At 42.1% G+C, this 27,103-nt stretch overlaps 1 protein-coding gene across 4 annotated transcripts in view; it reads right to left on the reverse strand.

Annotated features, from left to right (window-relative positions):
* TMEM178B (transmembrane protein 178B) overlaps nucleotides 1-27,103 on the reverse strand; it is a 239,059-nt gene that overhangs the window by 156,142 nt on the left and 55,814 nt on the right. For all 4 annotated transcript variants that reach the window (XM_027654585.1, XM_027654575.1, XM_027654566.1 and 1 more), the window contains one exon: nucleotides 21,913-22,026. In XM_027654585.1, coding sequence (XP_027510386.1) covers nucleotides 21,913-22,026 — 114 coding nt within the window. The remainder of the gene's footprint in view (nucleotides 1-21,912; nucleotides 22,027-27,103) is intronic.

Raw genomic sequence — 27,103 nt, forward strand, 5'->3', positions numbered from 1 at the left:
ACATACTGGTTCCAAAAAATTAGGACATACAAGTGAGGTCAGGAGAGCACTGAGAACAGCTTTCAAAAATCCTCATGACCCCTGACAAATGTTTTCTTTTCAGCATTCCCTACAAGTCAAATTGCTGGGACAGTCTCTCTCAAATGGTCGCTGTTCTTTCTAACCAAACAGAGAGCATCCCTCCCTTCTCCATGTGTTAAAATGCCACTTAAGGCTCTAGAATTGGCAATAACCACCACAAGGTTAAATCAGCCACAGAAACTTCTCCTTGGATGATGATGTGTCTTTTTCTGATTCTCCTTAAAGGAAGTCGGGAAACAGTTTTCAAGAGAGTCACATCGGTGTCGGGGTGTTGGGGAGGCATCCATGACAAGAATCCAGTACAGCATTTAGTGAGCAACACCACCAAGACATTCTTTATCAACAATTAAGGGAACTGCACTGCACTCTGAGCAACCACAATGCCAGTCAAATGTATCAGGCTATTTAGGACATAGAAGGATGCAGTCCCAGAGGAGGAGGGCAGCTGCTTCTCTGCCCAGAGAAAGCAAGCATGGGGGGCTTTTTTCCAACCAGAGACCCATGGCTCACTCCTGCTGAGGGCTTCCTAAAGACATACTGCATCAGCATATTCACCCATCAGTTTGGTTCTGCTGCTTCCCAAAATAGTCTTGTTTATTTGTGAGCAGCCACAGCTGGAACCAGGGGCATTTGCGTGGCTTGTGCCATTATGTCATAATCCTGGTAGTGGATAAAATCCACAGTGATTAAGAAAATAATTTGGTTTTGTGATGTAAATTCATAAAGCACAGTACATGCTATTTACTTTGCACTAGGGAGTGTATGTTCGTTACTGAAAATGTGAAGGTGAAAAATTTCTTGTTGAATTTAGCATTTACAAGTTTAAATTTTATATCAAATGTTTACTACAGATACTACAGAGATTTTGAAATTTGCAACAATCAACAGTGATGATCAATACTAGCTGAGAACATCCACCTTGTCACATACTTAAAGGATGCTAAGAAAGTGAAGCCTTAAATTTGTCCCTAAGGGAGTGTGAGGTGGCACACGACACAGTAACAGCAAACTAACTCGATCTGTATCATCAATATTTTGAACATAAACTGGAAAATACAAGTTTTTTTCAATATTAACTACATCGAAACACAAGTGCAAGCACATAAAGAGTGAATTATCTGTGCATTACTGTTAATAAATTCTATGCACTGTTAATAATAAATATGCTAATAGCATTCAGCTCATAATGCTGATATTCCTCAGATACTAGAACTGTGTGACAGCTGTGTCTGAATTTTATTCTGTGATTCAACCAGAATAATAACTAACTAGTTATTTTCTTCTCTTTTGTAAGTAGAACGTAACAAAAGATATCCCTGTGATAAAACCAGCACAAGGTTAAGGAAATGACATCAAAATATTACAAAAGTAATTCCATCATGCAGACAGCCTCCTCACTACTAGATTTTGCAGCAAGCGCACATGTCAAAAGCTCTCTACGGTTAATATACCTCTAAAACTGAGGTTCATGAACTCAGATGAATTTTCCTAAGCAAGAAATAATTTGAAAAGATTAAAATTCAAACCATGGCTTGCTGTAGCACCTGCTCTGTAGGATGTGGTGACACTGCGGTACTGGAGTTTCTGCAGCTCTAAAGATAGAGTTGTGCAGTCAGAGTCTGAGAGCTGCCAAAGCAGCACGTGAGGGACCTGAGCAGCCCTGGGCAGGAGCATGGGCAGAGCAACTTCTTGAGAATGGAAGCATGGGGATGGGGCAGGATGTTGGCATTATGTTGCATGCAACAATCCAAATAATTTTTTGAACAAGATCTAATCAAACTGTAGAAGAACAAACCTGTCATCGGTGTGCCCTGGAGCTTGGTTGATAAGAAAACAGAAGCCAAATTCTGCTGGGTTTGGCTTGGGTAGAGTTCATTTTCTCCATGCTAGCTGTTATGGGGCTCTGTTTTGGATTTGTGCTGGAAATGTTTTAGTTATTGCAGTGCTTACACAGAGCCTTTTCTACTCCTCACACCACTCCACCAGCAAGTTAGGGGTGTGAAAGAAGCTGGAAGGGGACACGGCCAGGACAGTTGATCCCAACTGACCTACGGGTCCTGGTCCCTCCCTGAGACAGCCAGGGCTCATCCTGGGCAAATGCATCTCCTGGAGAATGCCCCAGCCAACATGCTGCAATTCCTATTAGCAAAGTGCTAGTCTGCCCTTCTACTGCAGAAACGGACATGGAGAGAGGATGTAAGGGAAACAGAGCAAAGCTGAGCTGTACAGACATGCTTCATCCACACAATACAAACAGTGCACAAGAACTGCCCTATTACTATTTCTGGGAGCAAATTGCTGACTGTTTCCCTTAGGGAAACTTGTTCAGTCAAAAAATGCCCTTATCTGATGGATAAATACCCAATATCTGAAAGACAGTGGATGATGAAGTCAATGAAAGCACAGGAACAGGGATGTCAGGAAGTAATATGAGAGTTTAATAATCATATTGACTCTTATAGAAGTGATTCACAATGACTTTTTAAGGGAAGGATTTTAGAGTCTGGCTGCTGGGACTTTTGCACTGTAACTTCTAAATCCTTTTAAGGAGTTATAGAGGAATTTGTTTGTTTCTTTAATTGCTATGGATTAGAAGTCAATAATGGAAAAAAAACCAAGCTCTGAGTGCTAGTTCATGTCACAGTTTAGAGAAAAGACAACAGATGAGTATAATTTCTTTTTAAATGTATAAATTTGAAAATTCAACTCATTGCAAGTATATGCTATTTTCTGTAATTACAGTCCTCAATCTTCTCCTGAAAGACAAGCTGTTTTTCCCATGTTTGGTCTACAGGGAGTTCTGAAAATAAGCAGTAATCTTTTTCTAAAAATTCTGGATTATCCCACATTTCTCTAATGTGCTCATAAAAATGAAACTCCAGAATAATATTTTTGTACAATAACGGTGTGACTTGATGGTAACACTGTCAAACATTTTACTAGGGCACATAAAACATCCACTTGAACTCAACATGACAGTAAAGTCTATGTTGTCTGAATAAACAAGACTTTGCCTGCAGTATAATCATGTTCCATTTGTAGCTAAACTAGAGTTTTGTATTACTAACTCAGTTTGAAACAGGTCTTGCTAGTCAACATGGTGGACTGAGAGAGGCTGTTTCAGGACTGAAAATGGGGAAAGGAGACAAAAGGATATTTTATGGTCCAACAGGAAATATTACAGACTGTTAGTCCTCCTAAACTGGCTAAGAGTGGATACCAGGCAGGCTGTTACCTGGAGCAGCAGTCACACACTCCAGCAGCAGCTGCTGCCACCAAATGTTGCTCCAAATCTCTGTCAGCCCCACTGTAGGTCACCACAATACTGTAGATTCTTAGAATCATAGAATAGTTTGGGCTGGAAGGCCAAAACTATCTTTAAAGGTAATCCAACCCCCCTGCAATGAGTAGGGATCTCTTCAACTACGTCAGGTTGCTCAGAGCCCCGTCCAACCCAGCCTTGAATGTTTCCAGGGATGGGGCATCCACCACCTCTCCGGACAACCTGTGCCAGTGTTTTACCACCCTCACTGTAAAAAACTTCCTCCTTATATCTCGTCTAAATGGACCTTCTTTTCATTTAAAACCATTACCCCCTCTCCTGTCACAACAGGACATGCTAAAAAGTTTGTCACCAGTTTTTTACGCCCCCATTAAGTACGTAAAGGCCACAATAAGGTCTCCCAAAAGCTTTCTGTTCTGCAGGCTGAATAACCCCAACTCTCTCATAGAAAAGGTGTTCCATCTCTCTAATCATCTTGGTCACTTTCCTCTGGACTCACTCCAATAGATCCATGTCCTTCCTGTGCTGAGGAACCTGGAGCTGGATGCAGTATTTCAGATTGTCCCCCATAGTCCTCTGTGAGAAATGCTAGCAAGTGAATAAAGAAGGGTCTACGTGTTTCTAGTTGAACATGGTCTACCCATATCCAGCTGGTAGTTTCAATGGTTCATATCAAGAATTAGCTAGAGCTCTTTGCCCATTCATCTTGCCAAGAAGTCATTTGCCACCTCTCACCTCCCTCAGATCCATGGAAACTATCCCTTCTCTGTTTACTGTCACCAAAGGCAAAGGCAGGGAAATGAATCCTCAATCTGAGATACCATTGTTCAAATAACTTAAAATTCTCTTATGTAGGGGTACCTGGCACCAGCCTCACTGCTAGCGAAAAAAAAAATCGAAAGAGAAATCAGCTGGGAAATCATCCCAGAGTTACATACAGGAACAACAGGGATATGCATATGGACACTAAATAACTTAAAGTGAGAAAGAACACAAAATTTATGCATTTGGGAATGATGGTAAAAAGCAGAAAAGGTGAAGAAACACAATTCAAAATATTTATTTAAAGGTGGGAGGGAAAGGGAATTCTGACTAATGAATGATCCGCTCCCCCAAACTGACACTCAGGCTCCTGCTGCAAGATCATTATTTCAAATAGCATTCCTGAAGGATTCAAGTTTTGCAATGCAAAATATTGATGTAGCTGTAATTATGACCACTCAAGACAGAAACTTAGTACTCAGGAGGTCCTTGGAATTATGCTGCCACTTGCCACATGCCTTCCAAAGCCAGCTCACACCAGGATTGCCAAGACAGTTTGTATCCGTCACGTTTTGCACTGGTTCATATGCTCTGGGAACAAAACGTGCTTTTCAAGATTCACTTGTAGCTTTCAGGGTCATTTGGGATCCCAAGTAGTCCAATTGCTTTTAGGAATCAACACAATATGGTAATTTATTTCAGAATCGTAATTCTCTTGCTTTTGGAACACCAGTACTCACTGTATGTGTGGAGGAAACTTTTCACACATAGCAAAAAATATCCAGTATATATCCAGCATTACGATGCAATTTTGCATGCAGTCTATTCCCCATGAGTTGGTTCCTAGCCAAAACTCTCTCCTCCAGCCAGAAAGCAGCAGCATCACTAGAAATCTCAGATCTAACTAACACAGAAATAACAAATACAGCCAAATCTGCCCCAGAGACACCTTTGTTGGGTGACTGCCAGTCACCCAACAAAGAGGTAATGCATTACTAAGAGGTAATGCAGTACATAACCATATCCAGATGCTGACAATCTTCCTCAGTCTCCTGAGGAATGCTGAGCCCTTCCCACTGACCATTAGTACCTTTCAAGAGTACTTCAGGTCAGACACCTCAAAGTCATGTACCCCAATTCATTTCCCTCTGAGAAAGCACATGCTTTTATAAGTAACTATCTCACTGATGTCACAACTATGCACCAGGCAGAAGTGCTTTCTATCAAAGCTAACAGGGCAGCTCTCTCCATGTGCTTTTCAATGGCTTCCTAAAGGTCACATTTTTCTCTACTGATTTGGCATGTGCAACAGAGGGTATAAAATATGCTTATGAGGTTTTCCTCTCTTCTTTGTAAATATAGCCTGGAACTCTAGTACAAGCTCTTGGCATCAAAGAGTTCAAGGACATGTCAAAAATACCATCCTGCTTTCTTCCTGCTTCAAGGCCCTGGGCTTACCAAAATGTGATGACTTAGAAATGGATGGAAAGCAATACCAGTGCCATAGACAAAAGGACTTACAAAAGAATTAATAAATTACTATCACTTCTCTTGCCTCAGGACTTTTTGGGTAAATTATTACTCTTTAAAGTAGTGCACTGTGAGTAAGCTGCCTGACTCCCATTAACATTAGTAGCAGTGGCACAGCATAAGCTTTATGTGCCAGTTCTGACAATTAATCACAGAGTTGTATCTGTAGGGCACTCGCTTTGAACTCAGCAAATCTGCAACAGAACAACTTCTCTGTCAGATTTTTCTTTGAAGAAAAATCACAAGGAAGCGGGTGGGCTGCTGGCTAAGCCTCCTCTTAACCCACCAGCACTTCCCCCCTAACTCTAACAGTAAAGCAACAAGTGAAAAGGTTAAAAAGCTCTCTTGCTGCATTTCCAGGAATGTTAGACAAAGTAGGAAAGAAAGAAAGGATATTTGGGGTTTTTGAGCAGGAAGAAGAAAGGATAAAAGAAATCACACAAAATTAATGCACTGAATGTGCCATCGAGATGAGACTGGGCTTGGGGTTTTTTTGGTTGGTTGGTTTTTGGTTTGTTTTTTTTTTTTACGCAGGGTAAAAGCTGGAACGCTTGAGAATAATTTCCATGTATGGATTTGGAAATCTAAAAATAGCACCTCATTTAACATTTAAAAAAAAAAAAAGACAACAACTGACCCTAAAATAGATAGTGATGAATACATTCAATATCAAATTTTCTCTCTTTTCTCTTCCCTTCTGTGCTTGCTGGCACCTTTTCTGCAGCCCACCCCTTGTCATTTCTCTAAAGAGGGAGGAGAGGTAATCATTTCTGAGCAGCCTCAGAGCAGTTTTAGCAGAGCAGGACAGCCACGATGGATAAGGCTTCACAAGAGGGCGGGTCCATCAACTCAGGGCTTGTTACTGTTTGCCTGAGGTGCTGGGATTTTCTCTCACTTCATGCTACAGCGAAAAATACCCACCTCCTCTGGTTTCCATATGATGTTGCTCCATAAGCTGTTAGACCTCCCTTTCTGCAGCTCTTTTGTTCTCCACTCAGCAGCAATACACCTTCCTAGCAGAGGCTTTCAGTTTGGTAAAACCTCCAAAATGACCCACACAGGGGAGAACAGGGATGCAGCCAGCCCTCAAAATTCTGCCTTCCCCTCCCAGGGGCTGGAGGAAGACCCATGACCCCTCTGCACCACTCCAGTTGCACCTTCAGCCCACTCCTTGGGTAGGACATATCCCTTCAGCTCACAGCAAGCCAAAATCACTGGCTCTATGCCAACTCCATTTCTCTCTCCTCAGAACTGAATAAGAGCTCCCTCCAGAAAGCTCTTGTTCTCCAATAAAATCTACTGGTGCAACAGGTTCTTGGGTCCATGTCTGCCAGGCCCAGTTGCAACACACTTGCATCAGGGGTCAAAGTGCTTCTAGATAGGTCTGTGATGAGAGGCATATAAATACATCACACAGACAGTCTTTGCCCCAAAACCAGTAACTAGATAAAGCCAAGAACCTAAAGATCAGGACCAGGAAAACAAGACACTGAAACAAGACACATTCTGACCTGAGTGCAGCCCTGGGAGCAGAACTGCGTGGTTGCAGCTATGACAGTGCTGCACTCAGGGAAAAGCAGGGCAACACTGCAGGTGAGGGTTTGAGACAGCAGCAAAGTTGTCTGAAGTCCAGAGAGAGCACTGCACCAACAAGGGATCAACTCTTGCTAGAGCAACAGTTTGAACGTGGTGATTAAGCACACTCGCATGGCTGTCACTGGGAAAAGTGCCCAGTACTTGCCTGCAGTACGCCTGGTTTTAGCTGGTGCTGTCAAGTCTCTTGCTTTCACAAGCAATACGTTATTTCATCCGTCCCCCACACACAGAGCCCCAAATAAAGAGAAAACTCATCTTCTTGCAGCAGCCAATGTTCTGGCTCCTTCTGTCTCTTCACTCTCACCAGAGGCCCACCAGAGCAGTAACGTCCAAACAAGTCTCATTTACTTTTACTGATGATGCCAGCATTGTAGCAGGAGGAACAAAACAACACATTGAATTCAGGACAAATGAAAAATCTGTTTTCCACTCCTTCATAAAAGAAAAAAAAGGATTCAAGTATCAGCTGTTGATATTTACTAGCAGTAATATTTCACTTACACTGCTTACTGTCCTGTGTCACTGGTTGTACATCCACCCCAGACGTTCACATACGGGTGGGTATATGAGATGGGCATGTGCAGCACTGTCTACAGTAAAACTTTTATAACCTGATGCTCTAAGTAGCTGGAACAACTACCAGAAAAACTATTTTCTCGACAATATTGTGTACTGACAGACCTTTTAAAACTACTTCACCAAGACCTGTTTTGATACTTGAATGCAACAGTGAGTGAGACTTCCAGTGCACAGCACTCAGGAAACCAAGTCCAGTGAATCCCATACTCTGCCTACTCATGCTACCCTCAAACTACATCTGTAAGACTTGTTGAGGTTCAGTGCACTGGTGTGGCTACGTCCCACATAGCTGACTGAATGATCTTATGACACCCAAATGAACTCATCATCCCACTCCCAGACTTCTGTGGAGGTCAGTGCACCAGATGTGCTGTATTACTGGACAGCTGCATGTGATCTGGTACCCATGTATCTGATAAAATGTTGACTAACACCAAGTGTAGTCCCATCTTCATGTCACCTGCAGCTCTACCCTGTGGTCTAGGACATATGTGTGCCCAAAGCTCTGTGGCACCACAGCCAGTGTCATGGACAAGTGGTCAATAGCAAAACAACAAACCTAGCCCTAGCCAAATATTTTGGCCAGGATTCTCTGAACATAGGCCTCAAGTCACACCTACCTGTTGTGTGATGCCCAGCTCTGTGCTAACATCATCCCTCTCACAGTATCAATGTAAGTAATGTGCAGGCAAGAGCTCTCCTCTATGTCCCTTGGTGCTTTGGTTTTGGGAGGTGCCTGCTAGCTGTCAGTAAGAAGGTGTTAAGGAACGGTAAAAACATACTTTTAATAGCTGGTTTTGTTTTGTCATTTGGTCAAAACGAAGAGATTGATCTCTATTGATCTGTGGAAAGGCTCAACCTTTCTGTTGCTTATCAGAGTTGTGCCAAGAGCTTGACACACACAGAGAAAAGCAAATTTCGAAAAGTAATGAGTGAGTGATGGCAAACTCCTGCCAGCCTCGTTCACCATCACACTTGGCTGCAAAAGGAAAGTGACAGAGGCAACAGCTTCTGGTTATTGTCTCAGCACTGCCAGCAATGTCAGGAATTTGTTTGATTTTCACATGAACCTAATGCATCCACATCAATGAATAATAAACAGAGGAGAGAAGTTCTCTCTATACACAGAAGAGCATCTAGGCATTGCATTTTTATTTCCCCCAGTAGATTTTCCATCATGCTCTGTTTTCTTTTTAGCTTCTCCCCAGGTGTTTACACACATCACCTTGGATTCCTAATTCATATTCTTTAAGGCACCACTAAAAGCTCATCCACCTGCATTCTCAAATCTCAGAAGGAAAAGTAAAACAAAAAAAAAAAAAACCACGCAGCCTCCCAGGCATACAAAGAGTTCCTCTCTGAGCTCACCACTCCCCAAGACAGTAAGACTCCTGCTCCTCCACCTGGAAGTGTTTTCTCTACTCATGCCTACAGCACAGGAATAAGAGATTTGGAAAGCAGCAGTGTTCCTCCAACTGCCAACCACATCACTAAACAGCCACCACCAGATGTTTTTCCTTTTTTATCAACATCAAAATGAAGTCAGCTGTCAAAGCAGATGGCTTTCTGGCCCAAACTAGTTCCCCCCATTTCCACCAAGATGAGGTTGTTGTGTGGGTCAGAGCCCTCTGCAGTCAACACCAGCATCCTACCTATATCCTCTCCTTGACTGCAGTTCCTTCTGCCAACTTCCTAAACAAGTTTGCAATTCTTATAGGCCATCACTGCCTGGGAAGTAGCTCTCTGTGGTCTCCCACTCAGGTGGGACCCTTTCAGCTAATGCATCTCTTCTAAGGACTGCACCATCAGGTTTAGGGACCTCCCAGACCTTAGTAACAGGTCTTAGCCCCAACAACTTAGCCCCTATCTACTGTGTCTTCTCCAAGCATTGCTTTGATACAGCTACAGATCAACTCCTCTGCTCTATGAGAAAAGAATAGTAAAACACCCATTGTGAATCCAATAAGCTGGTGACAAATAGCCTCTCTTTTCTGGTTAGTAAAATACTGAAGATCCCCCAGTTGTGATAAAAAAAATAAAATAATATCCTTGAATTTAACTTGCTGGCATCTGGCTGCCATAAAATGGGGATTCATTTACCTCTAGAACTCTGCTCTCTTACTTGCACAGAGGATGGTTTCCCACTGGAAGCCAGTGCCAGAACTGCTAATCAGGGAATCCTAGGAGCTAGCAGCCAAAGAGATACATCAAACCATCTAATCCATCCATGCATCACACAGATTCACAAAATGCTCCTGCCTGTGCAACACTTTGTCCTATCAAAAAGCTTCACCTAGCAGAGCTGTCAATTCAGCTTTTCAGAGAAGTATTGATTCCTCCTGGAAAACTGGGAGGACTACTCTGAGAAGCTCATCCAATTGCCATATCAAGTGGGATTTGTGCATTTCTCTACCTGGTTCCTTGTTACAAAAGCCTCTAATTCTCAACTCCTTCCACGTGAAAGATCAGGTCCTCCCTGGAAGTGATGTCACCAGAGTTTTCTGCTTCATCAACTGAAGTCAGTACAGAGGGCTGGTGTTAGGGGTTAAGTGTCAGAGCCAAGGCTCATTTACTGAATAAAAAATCCTGCTTTCATGAAAAGACCCAAACTGCAATGAAATACAGCAGAAATAATCAACACATAGGTCCTGGTATGCTGAGTTCCATGAGGGATCAAGATATTTTTGAAAGAAGCTGAAGACCAGTTCAGCCTAGGTTTTTGTGGAATAAATCACAGGTAAGCTCCAATACAGCCTGGCAGCTGATGGTTCACAGCTACTAATCACGATGCAGGACTGTACCTGGCAATTAATTATTTCCTGACTCCTGCCATTTTGGGATGAGGTGCAGAGCTGGCTGTGGCCAAGCTACTGGCCAGGGAGGATTCACCATACACAACAGGTTCTCCCCAGGCCATATCAGGAAGGCAATTTTGAAATTATATGCCTACAGTTTTCCATTCAGTGTGCATTTCTTCCAGATTATTTTATGGTTCTGTAATAGCACTGACAATTATTATTTCTCAAAATGTAGTAATTTGATTACTTTTCAAATAACATTACAGTTAAGATTACTTGCAGGTAAAACTGAGTACCAATATGTCACTTGTGCTTTTATCAGTCCTTCTGACAATCAGCAAGGACACTGGCTTAGAGTCATACACAGCAGAAATTCCACAGCCCCTACACATGTTTTTGTGGAAAATTTTTTGAAAATTATCAGTTCTAGTTTCTCGCCCATAGATATCTCCAAGGACCTGGTTTTCAGCAGGTGTTGAGGAATCCCCATTTTGTCATACCTTAATCCATTAGCAGTCTTTGTTTTGCTATTATTTCTAGGAGAAAATAGGCACCAAAGTATCTAATGGGTTTTGGCCACTAAGTTTTCATTTGAAAGTTTTAGTTGTTTTTTTTTTAATATCTTCAGAAAAAAAAAATTATTCTTGATATATGGCCTTGCAAATCTTTTCTAGGAGATACACTGCATAATCCCTGGCACTACAGGAGACAGCATTGTCTAGCACTTACAGCAGTGGGAGTCCAAAGACCTGAGTTCTGCTTCTGGCTCTCCCACTCACTCTCTGCATGACATTTAGCAGGTCAATTAACTTCTCTGCAACTCTTTCTGTGAAATGGGTGTACTTGGGTCATATTCCTCCTTCAGCATCCTGTTTAAGTCAGAAGGATACTGAGTGAAAACCATTGCCCAAGTGTTTCAAATGCTGGGATAGAAAGTCCCCTACACACTGTCAGCAGCAGCATTAAGAGAAAAGTTTAACTGTGGAATCTCTTCATTTTCACTGAAATATCAGAAAGTCCCGATCCCCAGGAGTCCTTTTCTTCTTCTGAAATCCACTGAGTATTTAGCACCCAGATGCTCATTTCACATTATTTTTATTTTCAGGATATCTATTCCTGTTTCTGTACAATTATTATTTTGGTATGAATATAAGCAAACCCAAACTCTTAGTCCCCAGTCTATTGCTCCCTTTTGATTAGGCTCTTTGTCTATATGGATTCATGGCACTACTGACTTCCTCCTGATACTGAAAGAAAAAAGATTAAGTCTTGCCTTGGCAGTTAACACTTTTCTTCCCATGACAACACAATCAGGCATGAGAGAAAGTTATAAGAAATGGCATTACATCATGTTCAAATACATGATTATAACATGCCACAAAATGGATTCTACAAGGAAGACTGATTTAGTGTGTGCCTATGATGAGTAAAGAGCAGCTAGTACTGAGCTAATGCACTGCTAAAGATTGTACCAGATTAAACCAGTAACTCAGCCACCTCCATGTCCTCACCCATAAAATTTTAATAAACCCAATCTCATAGGAGGAAAGAAAAGACAGGGACACTACTGAATTATTTATAGCCTCAGTTGTGTATGGCAAAGAAGCCCCTCTTAGGTGAGCAACTGATATTCTTCCATTGATTTTCTTCTCTCAGAATATCTAGGTGAGATTCAAGTTTGAGGGGAAAAAACACGAAATATACAAGGTTGCAAAAGGGCAAGCCAGGAAAGACTGAGTTGATGGAGGCAGAGATGAGAGAGAGTTTGTATTTATGAAAGAGATATCGATCAACTGCACGCACCAGCGGCAGATAGACTCAAATTAGCTGTCATAATTCCAGTGATGCACAGGGACATGCAGGTTCAAGCTCCATTAAATATAACCTACATCCAGAGCAGCCCAGTGAGATTTGTGAGACTGAACTCTGAATGCCCATAGGAAATACCTGCAGCTGATTTATATTCCTGATTTCTTATTCCCTCACCAACTGTGCAATCAGTTCCTGGAGGTGGGCAGGGAATAATTGAACAGCTAAACTGTGATTCACCCAACCAATTAAGGAGTCTTGGGATGGGCCCTAAGACAAATCCTTTAACTTCATCCAGTCTTCCTGGTCCAGAACTACATTCACCTCTGACAACGTGGCCAAAATCATCATGGCCCAGTTAATACTAAGACTCTGAGGATGTAAAGCTGCATTATGGTTTTCACACATTAATACTGACATATTTTAGACCTTTCCAAAGTAGCAAGTAGGAGGATGTTCAGGTTGTACATGAGGACTGGGGGTGTATTCTATAATTCCATGTATAAAGAGCATCACTGCAAAACAGTAATTAAAATGGCAACCACTGTCTAGTAGCTATCAACATATAAATATCACCTACATGTTTCAGCCTGGAGCTTCTGTCGGGTCAGAGCCAGGCTGTTTGATTCAAAGTTTGTTGGCATCTATCTGATCCTGGCTGCTATGATGTTTCCCTGTGGATGGTGCATGGCTTTGTGAATAAATCACAATAAGTTCGATTCCAAAATGTTCCACTTACATCTTTCTTCTTGCACGGAAGTAAGGAAGCCCTTAACTCCTCATTACTGACTCTGTGTGTGGCACATGGCTTGTAATCACCTTGAAATGTTTAACCACCTGGATTTCACCTCACTAACATTGTGGGGTGGGGCATCAGACTAGGGTATAAAACAACTGGGACATAAATCATCATAAACCAGGCATTAAATTGGTATATAAATCAAAAATTATAGAAGTCAGATGGATGAGACCCATTAGATCATCCTGTTTGTTCTTTCCTCTGTTCTCACCCTAAGAATGCACAAGGCATCATTCTTGATTAGCCAAGAGACAGAAGAACGCCCATCTCTCCCCCTCTGTGTCTCTCCAGAGGAAGAGAAGGGAAACAGAGAGCTCTGTATGCATATTAATAAAGCTATATTTTGACTGGCTGAATGACTGGAAATGATTAGCAACGGTGTGTTTTACCTGTCAACATCTCCACGCTGCAACAGGCAAAGAGTCTCTAATATTCCTTTTGCAAAAAATTGCTAGTAACACTGGAGAGTACTTTTGATTCTCCTGCACTCAGAACAGCTCCATAAATACCCTAAGACTCTTTTCGATGGTGAAGATAAAAATGTCATTTTTTTTTTTCCTATATAACAGTGGGGAACAAAGTGAAATACCACTTAAGCCAAGGTGAATCCAAGTGCCTGGACTTACAAATATAACAAAAACAAAACCAAAAAAAAAAACAAAAAAAACCAAAACCTATCAATATGAAGGTTGCTGAGTCAAGTGTGCCAAAGCCAGGAAACACAAGAACATGACCCTTTGAAAGGGTCAGTGTGAAAGGTGAGAACACATGCAACCCCTCTAGCAAAGAGCAGTCAGAGCAAAGATCAGCCAGCTGACAACAGCCCCTCCTCCCTCTCACACAAGCACTTTCCTCTACACCTACCCTAAAAGTCCTTGGTGCTGATAGGTCAGTTAGCCTAAGAAACCTCTTCAGATGTGGTCCCTATCTGCATTTTCCTCATTCAAACACAGTGTGGGTTGCTTGGCAACTTGAAGTTTCATTACAGAGCGTGGAGCACTTACAGTTGCACTGAAAGTCAACGGGAGCTGTGCTCTGGAAATTCAAAAGGCTATTTAATGATAAGTACTGTGAAACCCAAGTCATCAGTATCTCCATCTAGACACCCAAAAATCCCAAACCAGTTATCTTTGATTGTCAGGCCTAGAATGGGAATTACAGCCCATCACAAGGTGTTACTAGATATTAATATAATTATCTTTACGTACCATGCTTCAGTACAATAAATGGAAATATGACAAAGTTCATGAAGTGGTTAACTCTGTCATAGGATCAGCAGTTGTGTAACCTGCAATTAAAAAGGCCAGCAACCATACATTAAGCAATGAAAAAGAAACCAAACACTGAAGACATCATTGAATGGAAGCAGAATATCCCAAATGTATGGAACAAGGCAGGGGTACATGATTACAGTTATTAAGGACTTGATAATGAGTGTGCTGAGAGGAGATAAATTAAGACTAAGTATGCAACCTAAACTGTGTCATCTCCTAACTTTGCATGCTTCTTTAAGGTTTGCAACCTTAAAAATGCTCATCAGATTTTAAGTGAACTTTACAACAAACAACAAACTGCAAAACCAGAAATTCTAGTGTGGGGTTTCTTACTGATTCAGAATACTGCTAAGTGGTTTGTCAGCAGAATAATACTCTTTTGATTTACCTCTCAGCCCCATGTTAAGTGAGCTGCAGGAAGAACCTGCTGGCTGAGAGAGCAGGATGAGACCTCCCCTCTGCCAGTGTTTCACAGTTGCATTAGCAGTAGATGCACAGTAAGACTTCTGACTGCTCTTTCAACAGGGCTTTGGAGGGGGATCCTTCACGGTTTGTTGCCCACTTCACTCTAACACCAAGAACTTGGCCATTTTTTGCACCTTCCCTTCCAAATTGTTCCAGTCCACCACTCCAACCATTATCCCAGTTGCAATGCTCAGCAATCCCTTATCTTAACCTCTCCCAAATCTCCAGCACTAAGTTTTACCCCTTTACTTGTCCTCCTTTCCTCCCTGCCTACGTCTTGGCCATGTTTTCTATTCAGGCACTTCTGCTGGCTCAGGACTGGAGGGTCTATGGACCCTCTCCCTTACTCCTGCTCTGCTCTTCTGCCTCTAAGAAGCAAAATAAAGAGTAGCATGCAGTTGGGAAAGTTATTCATCAGTGTAGGTATTAAGGTCACAGCCATATTAGCAGATCCTAAGATGAGGCCTAGCAGAAGGCGATAAAATCCCTTACAGATTTCAAAATAGGTCTTAGGTTTTGATGCCAAAAAAAAAAATATCTTAGCTGGAAATAGCAGGATAGGAAGAAAACCCTACAGCAGAGAGAGGGAAATGAGAAGGTCTGTCACTACCACCTGGTCATTAGCTATGGGAACAATGAGCACAGTGAAGATCCAACAACACTAGACCTCCAGGCATGTGAGCACCTGCTGCCTGCCCGACCTCCGGGATGGCTGCCCCGGCTGTTTTAGTAACCAGTGCATTAAGGAATGACATCATGTCATCAGCCAAATGGCACTGACCAGCAGGATGGTGCCATACTTCAGGGTGTACCTCCATCTGGGGGTCAAGGCAGCTAATTAAAAATGAAACAGCTTTTCCTTGTAGAGGAAGATGGGAATGGAAGGAGACCCAAGAGAGTACAGGAGAGAGTAGAAGAAAGGAGCAAAAAAAGTGGGATGCTGCCTATTTATTTCAAACACTGCTTTCAGTAATACCTAGGGGGGGAAAAAAAATTCTCTGGGGTCAGCACTTAATACAGATACAACAATGAAATATTTATTGTTGCTTATAAAAGCAGACAGGGTCAAGCCCATGAGCCTACTGGTGTTACTAATGCATTGTCAAGCCATCAGCTGAGCTGCTGTGCAAATCTCAACATCTTGTTCCATGGAATGAGAAGGCTTGGGAAATCTGTAGAAATTACCAAGTGTAGACATGGCAGTCTTTTTCAGAGTGTTAATTGTTGCCAACCATCTCCACAATTGTTGTTGGATATTTTTCCATCCACCCCACCAGCAGTTTTACTGGTTATAAAGAGTTATATGAGTGCTTTGTAGGCCTAAATGAGGAAGCCTTAATCTCCTGCAAAGTTTGGAGTATTAAGGCTGATAAAATTCACTTGACTTTCAGCATAGATGCTGTATGAATTAAAATACTACCACTCACTACATCCAGTAAAAATCCCTCATTTCCTCCAGTACCTTCTCCGCTCAGAATGTGCCAGGCTATTACTTTTGACTTTGGAGTTCATTTTTTATGCAAATGGACTTCAGACCATCACAAACACAGGATTATTGCAGCTTTTCAGCTGTGCAGATGAACGTTATCATTCCAATTAATACAAGGCATTATGACTGTTGCTCTGACAATGCAGCTCCCCATGCTGATGCTCTAAATTCAGAGCCCATATCCTGGGGTTGGTCCTGTAGTAAAAATACAGGGGCAGGTGACAGGCAAAGAAGATCCCACAGTGCCAGGCAAGAAACATTTTCAGACAGCCCAGGAAATTCTAAACACTTCCTAAGAAGCATCAGGTACCTGCTTATGAACTGGTTCTCTCTAAAGCAGTCTGGTGACACAGTTTCTAAGCTGTGCAGCAAAAGATCAGTTTCCATAGCAATTCCAGCCACTCTCTGCCCAGATGCAGCACTCTTCACATTCCTGGACACAAAACACAGTCGCTGTGGAAGATAGGCCCAGGTGGCAATGGAAGGTTGGAGAAGAGCAGATAGACAAATTCCCTCTTTCATTACCATGTGTAATCCGAAGTACAGAATCAGATTTGTGACATATAGGGAGGAAGAAAAAGTAACAGACTTAAAGACCCAACTATCTACCTCACATGATAGGCTCTGTGAGGCAGCAAAACAAAAGCTTTTGGACAGAAGAAAGAATTTTTCATCTCTCTTCTGATGTGGAAACTTTCATGCAAGTCAGTGGGAGGTCTGCCAAAGGCTCTGAGTGCCATGCAGCAATTGTCCCATTTTCAGCTACCAAGGCAGGAAAAAGGGAAGAGGGAGTGGTTCCACTTATTCTCCAAGAAAAAGAGATCTTACTCTTCAAGAAATCACATCAGCAGCTTGTTTTCAATGCTTGTTTGCAGTACTTTAAAGCCACAATAATTTCTTCAACTGTCTTGGAGAGAAGGTGGGTCTGGAAAAGCCTCCTTTTATCCTTCCCTTGCCAAGACACAGTGAGCAAGACTGCAGAGACACCCATGAGCATCAGCCCTGTGAGGCCCCAGGCAGGTCTGAGCCCACTGCAGGCTAATCCACAATCCTGTAGTACCTACACAGTTGTTCTTGTTGAAATAGTTCAAAGACACAAAGATGACCCATGGCAAATACAAGTATCTTCAAAGGTAAAAATGAGGAAGGAAGCATAAGGTCTAAACAAAAGCTAGAGGCAAAAACAAGACATCATCATGCTAGAAGAACATATGAAGACAATCTCTCCTCTTATCTGCATCTTCCTCCCTTTTCTGCACTATTTGGCTTCCTCAGAATAAGTTTCTAATCCTAACTCTCCCAACAAGACAATGAAGTGTAGACAGTTGGCATAAGCATACTTAGAAATTCCTCTCTGCACCCATCTTCTATGCTGTGGTTACCCTTTTACACAAAACAGTTGATTCTTAAAAGACTGCAGCATAAGATGAATATAGAGCCTGGGTTGTCTACAGTCTACATAAAAAAAACAAAACCAAAACCAAACACACCCACACAAAACCAAACAGGAATGAAACAGAAATAACCTTACTACAATCCTTCTGACGATAAAAAAACCTCAGCATCAACCCAACAGGTGCCTGTCCTGCTCTGAAGAGTAAGCCAGTAGACTAAATACTCGCTGGGCTTTGACTGCCTTATCTTTCACAGTGACTTAGGGAACAGCACTGTTGGCTCCGGGACGATGCCAAACTGAATATAGCACATCATTGCCTTGGTGGTACTACCATTTTCCAAGCAAGCACAGCCTTTCACCTGCTTTGCCATAATACACCAGATAATGGTTTCATGAAGATTTTGGGACAAGAAAAAATTTAACATCGACATGGCCTCCTTTTTATGGTCAACTTTCTTAAAGTACAGGCATCCATCTTGACGTGCTTATTCCGTCACCTGAAAATGCCTCTTACCCTTCCCAAAGCCTGCACCATATTCTACAGCTCAAACTGCTGCCATGAGCACTTCCCTGTGTGAACACATACCTATAGTATAATGAAAGTGAACTTACAAGAACAGCATAAACCACATAGAACAATGTGTGAATAAATACAGAACTGCTCAGATTTTCTCCAGTTTTAATGCAATAATATACCTCCATTTCTAAGAGCATCAATGATGCTGCTACAGTTTTTCAGATGAAAGAACTATGGATCAAGTTTTGTGCACAAGCCTAGGGCCAAAAAGTGACAGGGTAAATGCCTAATAGCACATCAGTCATATTACACTGGCATGTTCCATAAAGAGACAGTTATTCATGCTCAAAGTTGTCGGACAAATTTTCTTTTCCTCTTCCTTCCCCTCCCAGCTCATATAGATACTTTTTTTGTCTAATTAGCTGAACATTTATCTCCTGACAGGCAAGAGCTGGCAATACTACAATCATCCTTCCCTCTATCCCTGTTTAACTAGAGATAGTTGAGAGGAAGTGATTGCAGAGAAGACAAGTCCTATTTCCCTGGCTCATGCTGCCATAAGCAATCAATTTGGAGCAAAGGTTCCATCTTGAAAATGTCAAACAGAATGAAAGAAGATAAAAATCAAAAATGGTAAAGTCAGCTCCAACCATTCCTCTCGGACCAGCTGCTCTCCCGGGTTCTTCCAGCATAGCTGAGAGCACAGCTAGAGGAGTATCTGCTTTCTGTGTTGACTGGTGCCATGAGGTCCTCAGCCTCAAATTAGTTGTCCCTCACCCGCTCCTGCAATTTGAGAGAAACTGCTGGACCATCAGTCCTGCCTGCCAGTCTGAAAAAAGCAGTCTGTGGTGCACAGCTGGAGGCCTCTTCCCTCTGATTCCCAACCCAGTAAACATGCAAACCCACAGATTTCCTTCCCAGGAACAACAGTTTGCTACCCAGATACTAGGGAAGGAAAATAATCACTACTGGCAAAGGACAACAGTGGCTTCAACCTGGTAGAGGTAATTTATTTTTTTTTTAGCAGGATGACCAGACATTCTGGTTTCACTTTTCCAGTTCCTCTGAAATTCTCCAGGATGCTATTTTGCCCCAGTGTTTCATGGAAACACTTTTTTTCCCTCTCTCATCCTACAGATCTGAAAAATAATCCATGGCAAGAGAAGGAAGATTGCCAGCCTTCCAGCTCCTTTTGCAGTTTGTCACAACACTCACTGAAAGGAAAATGCTGAACAGGAAATTGTTCAGAGGAAAATAATGGCCAGGTTGACTTGGATGTATCAGGATAAGCAGTGGTGAAATGAAGTAGCTGTGACCTGGATTAAACTAGTCCAGAGGCATAGAACAGGGTCAGCTGCTAAAGCAGGGACTAAAATCACTGGGACTCTCTGAAGAGTCTTAAGTGCCTACTGCACTGCAAAGGGACAACATTCCCCTCAACCAAATCACAACTTGAAAAGATTCATATTGCCCTAGTTTTTTAAAACAGGTTGCTGTTCCTACACAGGAATTAGTCATATAGAATCAGTTCACTCTTCAATGCAGTGACCTCCAGAACCTTCATTGGCTGACTCCATATATCAAGCACTCTCCACTTGCCCATAACTGCTCTGGAGAAGCAAGAGCTTCAGCAAAATATTTCTCTTCTTCTCTGTCTTTAGATAAGTAGATTCAAACTTCAGTTCTATCTACACCTACCTACACTTATCTGAATCATGAACTGGCAAGAAAATTTGGGTCAGAAATATACAGGAACGCCCACAACACTCCATGTACCCTCCTGAGAGAGGGCACAAGCAGCCTCACCCTGAGAGTGCCTCAGACCAAATCAGATACGTAAATGTGTGAGCACAGAGTGTCTAGACTGCCACTTTGGAGACTGACAAATGCCCTACTGAACACTCCCATCAGCTGCCAACACACCAGGTTTGGGAACTTGCTGATCCCACCAGGGGATGCACACACCAAGATGCACATGACCAGGTATATAAGCCTTCACTTGAGCCATTGTTGAGATAAAGATTAGTTTTAGATAATAATTCTTACATTAAACAGTGAGATTCCCAGTGGATGGTTGCAGAGAAGTCATTGCTGCTCACAACAGTGTCAAAAACACACATACACCAAAAAAAGCACAAAGACCCTCCCTACAGCCCTATGAACTCTGACAGAAGATGTCTGGGGGGGGTGCTTTTTTTTTTTTGTCAACAGTTGAGCAATGTTAACATAAAACTAACACCAGCAGAGAAGACATCTGGTAGAAGAAAACCTGAAGGGAACTGAACCACCTCATCTTCTGATTTCAGGGTCAAATGAGCCCAGAGCAGTATTACAACCTTCTGACAGGCATGAGTTCAGTTATTCCTTTTCTTTGTCATATCTCAATCAAAATATGTATTTATCCACACAAACACAATTAAAAACAAAGTAAAATAAAAAATTGGCATTTAGCAAGACCTTCTAGAGCATTCTTAATTCTTTACCAGATTTGACCAGCCAGGCCTACAAGCACCAATGAATCTCAAACCATGCCTGACCTCACCAATGCAGGAAATCAGTTATAACATTGCACCTTCTCCGGACCCTTCCAAAGCGACAGCCACATTAGGCAGGAGTGAAAGAGAGACTGAAAGCCCTGAGAACACCAGAGGTCTAGCACAGTTCTCAAACTGACACAGTCCGGACAGTGGAAGCTCACTACCACCTTTCGAAGTTTTCATCAGTTAGCATTTCCTTAACCCCTGCCACCTTCAAGGAGTTGTTAACTGCTTCCACCAAAACAGAGCTGCTCACCATGTTCATCAGTCCCCATGACTATATAGTAACAAAAGCAAGTTTCAGTGGCCTCTTTCCTTGAGAAATCCTACCTCTTGCATTTTATCAGTGAAAACGGTTTTCCATCTCCAAGATGAGAGCGAGACAAGATTTAAGGTCAGCCAATACATCCCAAGGCAATTCCATCCCTGTCAGATCTTGTTGCTTCAGCAAATGTTACGAGTTGGTGACCACTGGCTACAATTATCACTGAGTACTAAGCTCCTTCCCTCTGCCTTAAAGGGTGCAGCAATTCTCCCCCTAGATCTTCAAAGGTGAGTGTTGCCACCCAGCAGCTTCTGGCGGCAGGACATATTCTACAATAAAAGCCAGCAATGAATTCTCCTGGAAGCAGAAAACTCAGCAGCAGCATCAACTGCATGAGAATCCACTCACGTACAGAGCATTCTACTGAATTAAAAAATAGGGCATTGATTTTGTTATTCATTTTTTGTATTTAACTCAATATTAATCCCTGCATACAAATGCCTTTTCCCCGCTGCCACTTTCTCATGCCTCAGCAGAATTCCCAGTCAGCAGCAGAAACAGAGATGTAGGTCCTGAGAACAAATCGATTTGTCTGCTCCGAAGACAAACTGTATGTGAGATGAGGGCTCTGAGTGGGCCGTCAGTCAAAGCCTCTGCTCTCACTCATCAGTGAGCACCTCCCTCAGCCTGCACGCCGCAAGGAGAACGGAGAAGAAAGCCAGCAACACTTACGCAAGGCGTGCCACTCATCCTGGCGGATTGTCTTGGTGATGTTGTAGGTGAGGTTCTTGGGAATGGTCGCTGAGGAGTAGTGGTACTTGATGTACGAGCACCGCTCAATTGCTCCTGGGAAAGGCAAAATGCAGAAGAGAAAAAAGTGCTGTTAAGTGAATGCGATGTGGCCGCCCAGTTGTAGACCAGATGGGTTTGACAACCAAAAACAAAGCTTAGGAGTAAAGCAATCGCTACCATCGACAATCAGCACTATCTGTGGCCCATGAGAAGCTTGTCTGTAGGGTAAGCTGACTACCTGTACTGTGAGTTTGGATGTGATCTTCTACACATTCCAGGAACCTCCCAGTCTGGCCCTATAGTAGCTGGCAGAGTGTCAGCTTTCACCATCAGATATCTATTGGGCAAATTACCCCTTCTTTCATGTCTTTTCTCTGAAACATGAGTGACCAGCAGCAACACAGTCACTGTGTTGAAACTGTAAATTCATGTCTTAGCTTATTGTAAAGTCATGGGTCTCAGTGCCCATACTCCAGGAGATACACAGAGCAAGCATCTTTGATCTTTCCTTAAGCAATGAAAAACAACACAGAAAAAAATAATACATCAGATAGTAAGCAATTTGCCTGACCCCTTTCCACCCCACAGCAGGATACATGACAATATGTCTCTTGACAATATGACACCCAGACACTTTCATAAAAGGTTCAGAAACAGAATTTATTGGCATGCCTGAACAATGAGCCTCAGATGGCAACGTGAATGGCTGAAATGGGCAATTTTTTTCTCCTGCAGTCAGGATTTCATCTATGTTCCATGGGAAAAAGCATCACATGCTGCTTCTGTTACCTTTTGGTCACATTATTACATACTCCTTTTACAGAAATTTTCCTTCCTGTACAATAATCACACCTCCAGGTCCTGATCTCCTGGCATGTCTCTGCATAGTGAGTGTCCCTAGAGGAATGGGTCTGGTGTAATCTGATGCTTTCCATGATTTACAGCCAGCCAAATTTCACGTATGATCAGAAACCACAGGACAGCGTAACTGTTCTTGTATTGATGAAAGCCAGTCAGGTTTCCTGCATTCCTTTTGCCAGCATTCTCAGCTATCACTGGCTTTATTACACCTTCTCACTACGCAGTCAGATTCAAAGCTCATGAAAGCCATTTTTCTATTAATATTATGGTATTTTGGATCAGGCCTTTGATAACTAAATAGGTATCCCTGATGTGGTTGGCCACTGTTGGTTGCTAGCTACCAATGGTCAGAGAAGCAGCTATGCTGGAAATGCTTTTATGTATTAAAAATACATAAAGACAAGCACTCAATAGAATAAATTAAATGAAACAATGAATTATATAAATAATAAAGAGCACTATACACAAAGAGGCAGGTAGAGAACATTTACTGTCAGCCTGAACTGAAAAGGTAGACCCATTAGCCTTATATTGACAGTTCCATGGGGTAAAATATGCTTTTATACCACCAGAAGCTCAGGTTTCTACTTCAGGTTGTAAGATAGTACTTGGCATAAACTTAGATAATAGTCCATGAATTCACAGCATGAATAAGAAAACCCATGAAACAAATTATTAGTTACATCAGAGTCTCCCAACATCTTCCAAAGTTAGTGCAATATAAACATTTGAGGTCCTCATTGTTTGCTTCTCTTAAGCATTCTTCACATTCTGCCTTTGACAGCAATTAGATTAGACAAAGCCAAATATTATAGGGGAAAAAGGCAAAATATTTACATATGTATCCGCCTGCCCTGACAGCGTGATGGGCTTCTGTGTGAGTCTGCACCATCTGGGCACCAAATGTACGCCCAGAATTAAAGTTTCAAACTAAGAATAGTATTTAAAAAAAAAGATAGCTAGTGTGCAAAGAGCTTTTAAAAAAAAAATCCCCAAATCACAACCTTGACTTCTTATAGGTTTTTGTATCCTGTTTTGTTCAGTTGCTTTCCTGGACCAGAAGCATCAGCAAGAAAATGAAAAAATGCTCATTTTTCAGAAAATAATCTCTAAGTTATCAGATACCTGCCCAGGCAAGAGATTTATATAGAATAACAGAAATAGACACAGAGCCAAGATTCAAAATAAAAGCTTACAGAAGGAAGGAAGAAAAAATCCTGTTCCGTTTGCTATAATTTCTAAAAGTAATCAGCAGAAACAGCTCCTCTGAAACCAAAGAGGTTAATTTCTAGCAAGGTCCATCAGATTTAATTCTGCAAATACTGTTAAGAGTAATGCAGTGAGCTGTTCAATAGCTTTTACCAAAGCCTAAAGCAGAAAGATATCAAGGTCTGAATTCAGGTCATCAGTTGACTGCATCTTTAAATTTGGGCTTATGCTTACTTCCCCACGGTGTTAATGAGACTTCAGTACATCTAAAAAGACCTTCAGGAGCGCTGTCAACCAGGTGGGCAAACAGGGCACTTGGTGTTGCAGTTCACAAAGGCTGTGCAGGAAGGGCACTGAAGCCCTGCCACCTCCACCAGGGAGCAATGGTGTCCACCCAGCAGAAAACCACGGCAGAAGCAGGCAATAGCTTACTGGGAAACTCAAGCTCTTCATGGTCCAAAATGACAGTGTTTGGGATTGCTTTGCATTTAAACATGAACCATTTATTTAAACCCACTCTCACAAGTGTAGGAGAGTGAGTATGCTGAGTCAATGCAGCTATATCAGCACATACCTAACAAGAGGTGAGAATTAGCTTCTGAAACTTAGAAAAAGGCTTTCATTTGCCTGGACCTGCCAATAAAAATAATGAGAAGGATGAGTTTATGGGCAGTGATAATTTCATACTTCTGATGTTTTCCTACTTGTCCCACTGAGGAGAGAACAAGGTTCAAGACGCCCGAACATCCAGTTCCTGGAAGCCCCTGGGAGAGCAGAAGCACTGAGTGCAGCAAGGACCAGAATGACTGCTCTCTTGGAAAGTCTTCTCAGAGAAATGCTATGAAATCCTTACCCTTCAGGAGAATTAATAGCTATGCTCACTGCAGTCTTTGAGATAGGAAGCAAAGCAAACTTTCCCTTCCATACCTTTACTAGGGTAAATGCAATTTATGGAGCACCTCCAGCCTTCAGCACTAACTCAGGAAGACCAAATGCAACTGCAGCTGAGCTCTGCACTTTGCTGAAATAACTGGGAACAGTATTTATAGAGCAAACCAGTGAGTGGGTTTTTTCACATATGCAGCTGCCATAGCGAGAGTTATAGCTGGCCATGAGAAACACAAAACCACCACAAAGCTGCTCCACTGACACAAGCAGTATATTCCAGGTTTCTCTGACCAAAGGGTCACAGAATTTGCTGAAAATTCTAAAGAAAAGTAGCTGACATGTTCCAGTAGAGTGCTAAGAAAAGGATCAGCAGGAAGATGCAACAAGAAGCAGGCAGAGCAGACCTCTGACATACTATCATAAGCACAGATGCTCGGGGGATTCAGCAGCTGTTAATTGTGGCTGGCAACCCCCTGTTCCTGCAAAGGACAGATTACAAACAAAACTGAGATAAGGAAACTAGAGATAGCTTCAGTCTAAGTAGCTAAGCATTCACAGCATCAAACATGCCACTCCTCTTACTGATCCACTTACTTTCTCAGTTCCCTTCCCATATCTGTTGATCACCAGTCCAAACTGCCATCTTATTGTTACATAATATTTCCTTTTCTCTCCATTGCAACGAAAGTCTTTAACCTGTGCTATAGCAGAAATAGCACCTGAAAACACTGATTTTTTTTTTCTATTCAATTTTCAAAACTATGGACATCCTGATGTTAGTTCAACTGCAAAGGAAACTCAGCTCCTGCTGCACTACTAGGACTGTAAACACTATCCTGGGTAGAGGCCTCAAACTTTTGGGTAATGCAGAGGGTGACTGAACCATTATCCCACTCTAAACTGAAGAGGGTTGAGAATTTAAATTGCTGGTGTCCATACTCTATTTGTCTAGTGGGTAAGCTTTTTTCAGAACTTTTGGACCAGCCTTTCTTCAACACCCTGGACCTCTCCCATCCTTTTAAATATAATATTTAAACTCTTTCAAACTGCTCCAAGAAAGAGACTTTACTATGCTTAATTTAAGAAATAGGATGAAAATTCAAAGTGCCACCAAGATACTGGTAACCTCTGTCCTAAATTTTGGATCCCAAAGCACCCAGAGACATTTGTTTGGTGAGGTCATTTGACTTTTGCAAAGGTGGTTGCCAAGTTTCATGAATTTACACTGTCAATATGATTGTATAGTTAGTCTTCTGCATAATACAGACCAACTCATCTGAGAGCTGGCAACAGAGACTAATCCTCGTGAAGGTCTTTCATGAAACTGGTAATCTCTGAAAGCAATCAGGTAAAGCTCAGTAATCTTACTTCAGATCCAGCCCAAGATGGCACACAGAAGTGTTACTTGCATGGGTTATCTGATTCAATTCCCCTCCTGTCAATGAGGGGATTGATTTCACACTTTTCCCCCACAGTTTTCAGGCCTGCAGGCTTTGGAACCATCCTTAACCTTCAGGTACAGATTAACCCAGTGCCTGTGGATAAATTATCTTTGGTAGCTGGAGAACTTGCAGGCACAGATAAGAATCTCTCCCGCTCTAAGATCCTATACAGCAGTCCTTGAGTAAGAGCAATGAGGAACCTCAGAAGCAGGGAGCCAGCAGCTCACTTGCTTGGGATGAGCTATGGTGTAGCCATTCCAAACTTCACCAGCCAGTACTGACACGACTGTCACCTTCCATCCTGTGACATGCAGAGATCTGAAACCAGGAGGTGCCCATTCTTCTCTTGTAGTATGCATGTTGATTTCTAAGAAGTATACAGTTGGATCCAACTAGTATTTGTTTTATGACATTTCCTGCCTAAGCTTTTGGTATGATGAGCTGCCCTGAAAAGAGTGGTGTGGATGTTCTGAGCTACTGCCAGGCAGCTCTTCCTTCTTCTGAGTTGCAGATACCCCTGGATGAACTGTTTGTAGCAAGCCATTTATTCCACAAAATTCACCCTTTGTGCTAGCTCTCATTTTTACAAATCTGTTTGAGAATTATTACACAAACATTTCCTAAGAAAAAGAATCTTAGCCTCTGGTTTGCAAGCTGCACTCACTTCATATATTTGCTATTCATTATGAGAAACTGCCTTCTGTATGAGAGATTGCCTTAATCCTACGGTT

Source organism: Corapipo altera, unplaced genomic scaffold (genome assembly GCF_003945725.1).
Source record: "Corapipo altera isolate COAL_440 unplaced genomic scaffold, ASM394572v1 1, whole genome shotgun sequence".
In the NCBI taxonomy this organism is placed as follows: Eukaryota; Metazoa; Chordata; class Aves; order Passeriformes; family Pipridae; genus Corapipo; species Corapipo altera.